The sequence below is a fragment of the Hoplias malabaricus genome, chromosome 11, assembly GCF_029633855.1.
Source record: "Hoplias malabaricus isolate fHopMal1 chromosome 11, fHopMal1.hap1, whole genome shotgun sequence".
Classification (NCBI taxonomy): Eukaryota; Metazoa; Chordata; class Actinopteri; order Characiformes; family Erythrinidae; genus Hoplias; species Hoplias malabaricus.
In genome coordinates, this window is record NC_089810.1 from 30316471 (window position 1) to 30325267 (window position 8797).

At 40.6% G+C, this 8797-nt stretch overlaps 1 protein-coding gene across 1 annotated transcript in view; it reads left to right on the plus strand.

The window, feature by feature from the left end:
• The window catches only part of adamtsl7 (ADAMTS-like 7), a 29230-nt gene extending 22236 nt beyond the window's left edge, over window positions 1-6994 (plus strand). Inside the window, exons 7-12 of the mRNA XM_066685217.1 lie at window positions 319-523; window positions 707-880; window positions 1123-1296; window positions 2602-2781; window positions 3159-3303; window positions 5060-6994. Of these exons, the coding sequence (XP_066541314.1) occupies window positions 319-523; window positions 707-880; window positions 1123-1296; window positions 2602-2781; window positions 3159-3303; window positions 5060-5202 (1021 nt within the window). The 3' untranslated portion in view covers window positions 5203-6994. The remainder of the gene's footprint in view (window positions 1-318; window positions 524-706; window positions 881-1122; window positions 1297-2601; window positions 2782-3158; window positions 3304-5059) is intronic.
• The last annotated feature ends 1803 nt before the right edge of the window (window positions 6995-8797 follow it).

Here is an 8797-nt window from a genome sequence, read left to right on the forward strand (position 1 = left end):
AGATAAGTATGTTGTGAATATTTGTATCCAATGCAGAACTGAATCTATAACAAAAATATATTACTCAGTGCTGAAAAGGCTCAAAAAGTGTGTAAGTAGTTCTTCTGGTCAAGTGTGTGTATTTAGCTTGTGGCAGAAATGAAAGAATCTAATCTATTTTCAACTGTAACAAAAAAAGGTTTGGTGTTTTGTGTTTTGATGATATATATTTTTTCTTAGAGAATTCTGAATAATATTGAACTCGTTGAATTGTGGTGAAATGTGAGATTCTCTTCTGTACAGTGGTGTCAGTGTTTTTCTGGTGCTGTTTCTGGACAGTTGGGACATTGGCGAGTGGTCAGAATGCAGTAAGACATGTGGCCTTGGGATGCAGCACCGGCAGGTCCTGTGCCGCCAGGTGTATGCCAACCGGACACTCAACGTCCACTCCAACCGCTGCCGCCACCTCGAGCGTCCAGAGAGCAGCAGTAGCTGCCAGATCAAAATCTGCAGTGAGTGGCAGATCCGCTCCGACTGGAGTCCAGTGAGTGTCCAGTCAGTTCTGCTATAAATGCAGTTGCTGTCACTGGGTTCAGTTCAGGTTTTTTCTCATAATTATGGGCCATTGTTATAAAGATACTGGGCCCTTTGACAATAAAGACGTTCCAGTTTTAGAGACAGTTACGTTATATGTAGTGTAACTCTGGTGTGTGTGTGTGGGTGGCAGTGTTCCGTACCCTGTGGTGTGGGTCAGAGGACACGTGAGGTGCACTGTGTGAGTAACGTGGGGGATTTCGTGGAGGATGAGGAATGTAACATGAAGCTTCGTCCCAGTGACTTGGAGAACTGTGACATGGGGCCGTGTGCAAAGAGCTGGTTCCATACAGACTGGTCCAACAGGGTGAGTACAGAAACAAGCATCCAATCTAAGCAGCTTCAGTCTCACACACTGGACACTCCACTGTACAGACAGTTCAGACAGAAAATTATCATCATCATCAAAGTGCATACGCATAACAATATATAATTTATCACATTGAGTGAAACACAGCATGGGGTTTTGTTTATTATTAATTTACTTGATAATTTATTGGGTATTAAAATTTAAAATGTAATTTATTTATCTTTATTATTATCTCTCAGTGTTCTGCTGAATGTGGGATGGGTGTGCGAAGCCGCAATGTTGTGTGCCTGATGAATCACGTCAGCAGCCTTCCTCTGGAGGGCTGTGGGCCAGAGCGCCCCCAAGAGGCTGAGGCCTGTAACAGTGGACCCTGCGAGAGCCGTATAGAGTGGTTCACGGGACCTTGGGGTCAGGTGAGACCTGGTCAGCCTTTAACTCCTGAACATTATGCTTGTTATTCAGATCATTTTAAGCTATATATTTGGTAACTGGTCGCTGCTTTGAAACTAATAGGTATAACCATTTCCACTGAAAGTTCAAGTATGTAGTTCAGTTATGAATATATATGATAATGAATATATGATAAAGAACTGAAGAAATGACACATGTCTATGTCCATTGGTTTCTGTGGATTTAAGAAGTTAATTTCTCCAGTGACTCTTCTTCATGTTTTTTAACAGATGTTATAATGACACCTAGTGGTGTGGATAGGTCAGAAATTCTGTACGAAATGTATTTTGTGAGGTCCCCCATATGGGGGCGCTCTGTGGAACATAAATCTATTAAATTAAATTAATCTATTTAATAATAAATGTAATAAATAAAATGATTTAATAATACATTTTAATTAATCAGTTAGTTTCAACACAGTCTGAATGGTATGTTATGGAAAATATGCTTCAAAAATAACCCAGTTCACTTTAATAATTAAAACTGTTGGACATAAAGTATAGGAGATTCTTTCCTGACACACTGAGTAGCATCTGTTTAAAAAGGAGTGATCAATTATTTTTACAAACTCACATGAGTTGAAGAATCAGATTGCTTTGTAGCCACTCAATGAACTAGTTCCTGATTTACATTCCTGCTTTATTTGGATTGCGCCTACGCTGAGCATCCTGCATGCGAACATCTACGTTGCTGACATTAGTTCTGATATTTAATTAACTTATTTTTCTTTTAAAATCTGTAGTTTAAAGAGATACAGCCATTTTGTATGAGATTTATAGGCAGCAGGTAGTGTCGCAGTCACACACAAAAAAATAGGAATAAATTCTCATTTATGCTGTTCTTAGTCAACACAGACCATATCACTGTGTGCTGAACTCAGATCAGTGTCTGTTAACAGTAGAAAAACCAGGCAGTATTTCGCAGTAAAATGCATTATCATTGCCCCACATTTATGCCATTATCACTATATTATTGTCTTATACCCATTACTTCCATCATTCTTACACCAGTATTATAAATATATCAGTACACTGTAGCATAATAATAGTCTTAACTGAGCATACTGCTTTGTATTACTAGTGTGATCAGAGGAAGCCTTGTAGGAGTTTTTCCTTTCCATAGTTGCCTTTGTCCTGCTTTCTGGACAAAAACGTTTTCTGATTCGCATTGTTATTGTTGTTCTGATTGTGTAAATTTGCTTTGTACCAACATTTGAAATACTCAAAGAATCATTGTTGAAAATGGTCTTGTTCTGTTATATCGGACAGTGCTCTGCAGAGTGTGGGACAGGCAGCCAACAGAGGGCAGTGGTGTGCTTGATGAAGACGGATGAGGGCTACACAGTGATGCCACCTTATGAATGCTCTTCTCTGGACAAGCCACTCAGTCAGCAAAGCTGCCAGATGAAAACTTGTGGAGCCAAGTGGTACTACACTGCGTGGAGCGCGGTGAGTAATGTGTAGTGAGACTTTCACTATACAATAAAAACATTTGCTTTTGTTTTATCCAGTATTTCTTTGGAAATGAAGGGGTTAATCAGGAGCTTGTCTCCCTTTTTCTGTCGTTCTGGTAAAACTCTGTACTAGATATTGGAACATTTGTTTAAAGATTTGATGGCATTCAGCCACAAGAACATTAGTGTGGTCAGGTACTTACATTGGATGATTAGAACTGATCAGAAAACATAGTTTGGAGCGCAGTGTGTGTGCGGTTATGAATAAAAACATTCTCATATATAACATACAGATGATTTTTTATCTAAAAAAAACAAAAAAGAAATGCTCATGTAAACATGTGACCAAGATGTGATCATATGTGTGTACAGTGTTCAAAAACATGTGAGCTAGGATTCCGTCTGAGAGAGGTGCGCTGTCTCACTGATGAAATGACGCCAAGCGAGGGGTGTGAAGAAGGATTAAAACCAGAGGAAAAAGAGGAGTGCAATCCAGAGCATTGCATTCCGCACATAGGTATGTTTATACACACACTTCTGTATTCCAACTATGTTCTCAGTTATAATCATGACAATAATATTAGATATACCTACAACTATACTCTCAGCTATACTGACGATGACTATCACAGCTGTACCTACAAATATACTCTCAGCTATACTCGTGACTATAATCACAGCAGTATCTACAAGTATACTCACAATGATAATCACAGCTGTGCCTACAAGTATACTCACAATGATAATCACAGCTGTACCTACAACTATATTCTCAGCTATACTCACGATGACTATCACAGCTGTACCTACAACTATATTCTCAGCTATACTCACGATGACTATCATAGCTGTACCTACAACTATACTCTCAGCTATACTCGTGACTATAATCACAGCAGTATCTACAAGTATACTCACAATGATAATCACAGCAGTATCTACAAGTATACTCACGATGATAATCACAGATGTACCTACAACTATACTCTCAGCTATACTCACGATGACTATCACAGCTGTACCTACAACTATACTCTCAGCTATACTCACGATGATAATCACGGCTGTACCTACAAACTATACTCTCAGCTATACTCATGATGATAATCACAGCTGTACCTACAGCTATACTCTCAGCTATACTCACAATGATAATCACAGCTGTACCTACAGCTATACTCTCAGCTATACTCACAATGATAATCACAGCTGTACCTACAGCTATACTCTCAGCTATACTCACAATGATAATCACAGCTGTACCTACAGCTATACTCTCAACTATGCTTACAAATATACTATTAGCTGTTCTCAGCTATGCTCTCCACAGTGCTCCACAGTACAGCTTCTATATTCAGACACAGCAGTGCTGCTAGTGTTTTTAAAACCCTCGGTGTCACGGCTGGACTTAGAATAGTCCACCAACCAAAAACATCCATCCAACAATGTCCTTTATCCACGATAGTCGGACAACCGACTCAAACTCTGCAAAGACAGATCTACTGTCTCTGACATTACATCTACAAGGTGGACCAACAAGGGAGGACAGTGAATGGACATAGGGTTTAAAAACTCCAGCAGCACTGCTGTGTCTGATTCACTTGTAAGTGGTGGTCATAATGTTATGGTTCATTCATCATTCATCATTAAATCATACATATTAACACAATCACAAACGCGCTCCCACACAAAATCACACGCAAAATCACACACACAAACCTACAGTTACAGACACACACCCACATACAGTCTTTCTCACACATGCACACAGAGAAACACACTTGCACACTTCCAGCTCTTTTCCAGCACTTCCTTCAATGCAAATCTAGTTGGTTAATATTCTGCTAAATGTAAATATATTGTAGGAACCTGCAGTGGACTTGAAATTTATAAAGCCATTAAATAGGTTTTTATTGCACATTGTTTTCCACTGCACATTGTCTAATAAAACTAAAGACTGCTCTGATCTGAATAAGCAATGTCACTTTATTGCCTACATTTATGAACTGTATCTAATGTTTGTGTGTGTATATGTATATCATTAGTCAAATCATATATTGCCATCTATGCTTGCAACTATACTTCCAGCTACAGTCACACTATACTAGTATTGTAATATTCTTGTGCAATACCTTGAGCAACATCATTCAAAGACAATATCCATAGCAGTTTCTTCACATGACAATAAAGAGCTTTGACTTTGAGTTTAATCAAGGATCTTGTTTCCCATGGAAGATTTGCATTTGGAAATTGCTGTTCTTTTTTATCTCTAGATGAAAACTGCAAAGACAAGTACTTCAACTGTAACGTGGTGGTGCAGGCCCGCCTGTGTGTGTATAATTATTATAAAATGGCGTGCTGTGCTTCCTGTACACGCGTCGCCCAGCGACAGTCGGCCTTCAAAAATTACAGATAGGACTAAGCCCCGCCTCCTGGGAACCTCTGCCACATCAGGCCCACCACAACAGGAGAAGGTGCCATAACCCCAGATTCAGCACACTGTGAACCCACTGTGAGTGCACATGGGAAACAAATGCAAATCCCATGGGACTAAAACTCCAGGAACATGTCCAGAGACTCAGTTTGTGGATGACGACTCTGATCCAGTGCCATGGAAGCAGGGTGTATTGGATTCTCTTGGATTTAATTGTGTTTAACTGTGATGATTGGTCATGGGACGCTTGTGAGCGATGACCATATTGATTCACATTTACACTGTTATCCACTTTAGCTGTAGTAGATTTCCATTGGATACAGTATAATTAATTGTTCAATGATGTGAATTGTGTATACACATACAACATACAAATCTGATCTAATTAGTACCCTTCATATATCATAATTTACAGATGGCATCAAGAGCAACAAAGCCTGCAAAAACAGGTTCAAAACTGCTTATACATATCATCTTTGGACATTTGCTATTAATATTTGGTTAACAGGGCTGGCATCGTCCAGTCTATTAGAGATTTTATCTCTGCATAGTACCTACACTAATCGAATCTACTAGACCCTACTTGCAGGAGCAGGTACCTGTTCCGGTTTTCCAGCAAATTCCTCCAGTGACGTCACAAAACACTGTCTTTTACAGGAATCACAGGCTTTGGAAACCACAACTAAATTTAAGCCTTGTAGTGTATTCACGTGTTGTTGTTGGTTTTTGGGACAGAACACAGCTCTATGCATCACTTCAGACAGATGAGTAGTTCTTTTGTTCCTTGTTGCACTGTCCAGCTCTCACTGGATTCTTTCATTAGTGACCAATCCAAGGGGTGTTTGAACCTGTTCAAAAGTCCACAGCATAATTTTACAAACTGTCATTGTGAATCAGATAAAACAAGCGTGATCGCTGCTGTAGCTTGGAGATTTTATAAGCAGCTGGTTTGTTCTGAATATCTGCATTTCAGTATGATTGGCAAATCTGACCAAACCGTGCTCTGCAAGGTTTACCTGTCATATTTAGTCACTATACCAAGTTCCAGGAACCAAAAACAGAAAAAACAAGTATAGTCGAGTAGACTAGTGTAGGGACCATGAAGTGGAAAAGCTCTATAAAATGCCTTGGCAGTAAACAAACTTGTATCCCTTATTTGTTAACCTTGGGCCTGCAAGGCTCTCAAACTGAATGTAACACTTCATTTCCAACCACAGCAGAGAAACCAATGAAAAACTGAAGAGATTTAGCATTGAGCTTTAAACTGCTCTTACGTGGATATGCCGTGCTATGTTTCCCCTCAAACCAACATCTCACAAATGAAATAGCAGCATTGCTAAAGGGAAAAAGATATTGTACCACACAATCCAGCCTCATGCCACCTCTTTTTAAGTGACCAGCTTGGAAGCAGATTTTGCTACACGAGCTGTGTTCTACATCTCAGGAAGAGTCTGCCTTTCAGTGTCATACCAACATTAGTCATATTTGCATTTTTTTTATATTCTTTTTCCTATCCCTAGAAACCATGAACCTGAAAAGTACATGTTCTACTTTAGTTGTTTCTCACTGTCTTACTCTGTTTAGGATGGGTATTAACAGCAAATAAATAACCTGCAGCTACTCACACAGAATTCAGAAAGGCTAAGACTTTTTCATTTCCCTCTGCAGCAGGTGATCATTCCTCTGAGAATAACAGTGTGTAAAATTAACCACTAATTTATCTCTTTACTTTTCATTTATATTTATATGTTGAAGCTATTCTGACATGTTTACATTTTGTCACCTCAGATTCATCATAATCTATTCAGTGATAGTGTTACTGTTTTAGAGAACTGATTAAAGTCTTCTGTTTGATACATCAATGTATTTTTGATTTCTCTCTCACTGTCAGGTTAACACAACCCAGGATGGGGTGCCAGTCCATCAAAGGGCATACACTCAAGCATTCACAGGACAGAATAAAATCAGATAAAAACAGAAACTGTATTTTTAAAGTCAGTGTAAAGTCATGGAATGGAGTGGAGTGTAATATTTAAACCCAGATAAGGTTTGGTATTTTTGCTCCTGGGTCCCCCTACATTTGCCGAGGTAATTAACTTTTACAGCACTGTCCTGAACTCAAGGGAGGGTGGAGGGACTTCAAACCTCCTCCTACCTTCCTCCAAAAGTTACCTATTGCAGTTTCTACAGTGCTGAATTAGCTTTCACAAATAAAACTGCTATATAAAATTTCTGCTTATAAAGTACACTGCTAAATGTTGCATTTAATGGGTATTTACAGTACTCTTTTTCCTGTAGCAGTAGCCAGTTCTCTAAACTTTTCAGCTAAGCAGTTATTTTGAGAGGAGAAAAGGAGATAACTTTAAAAGAAAAATCCTGAGAATGCAAAATATTTTCATTTGAAGAATAAAGCATTTTAAAGCTTACAATTGGCTCTAATTTAGCAACAGCTCTTGGTTCAGAAATTAGAAATCTGTAGGCTGTGAGATTTGGCTTCTCAAACTGGTATGTGTACCACTGATGGTACGCAAAATATCCTGAGGTGGTATGCCAGATGACATCTGAAAAAATATATTCACAGAAAAATGAATTCCTCAATTATTGAACATTCATACATTAATTGTCTGTAACTGCTTATATAGTCCAGGGAATCACTAGGCTCAAGGTGACAACACACCCTGGAGGGGGTGCCAGTACTTTGCACGGCGATATTCACTCACACACACACCTAGGGCCACTTTGGAGTCGCCAGTCCACCTTCCACTGAGTGTTTTTGGACCATGGGAGGAAACCAGAGCACCCGTAGGAAAAACACAGACACAGGGAGAACACACCACACTCCTCACAGACAGTCACCCGGAGGAAACCCACGCAGACAAAGGGAGAACACACCACACTCCTCACAGACAGTCACCCGGAGGAAACCCACGCAGAAACAGGGAGAACACACCACACTCCTCACAGACAGTCACCCGGAGGAAACCCACGCAGACACAGGGAGAACACACCACACTCCTTACAGTCACCTGGAGGAAACCCACGTAGACACAGGGAGAACACACCACACTCCTCACAGACAGTCACCCGGAGGAAACCCACGCAGACACAGGGAGAACACACCACACTCCTCACAGACAGTCACCCGGAGGAAACCCACGCAGACACAGGGAGAACACACCATACTCCTCACAGACAAGTCACCCGGAGGAAACCCATGCAGACACAGGGAGAACACACCACACTCCTTACAGACAGTCACCTGGAGGAAACCCACGCAGACACAGGGAGAACACACCACACTCCTCACAGACAATCACCTGGAGGAAATCCAAGCAGACACAGGGAGAACACACCAAACTCCTCACAGACAATCACCTGGAGGAAACCTAAGCAGACACAGGGAGAACACACCACAATCCTCACAGACAGTCACCCGGAGGAAACCCATGCAGACACGGAGAACACACCACACTCCTTACAGACAGTCACCTGGAGGAAACCCACGTAGACACAGGGAGAACACACCACACTCCTCACAGACAAGTCACCCGGAGGAAACCCACGCAGACACAGGGAG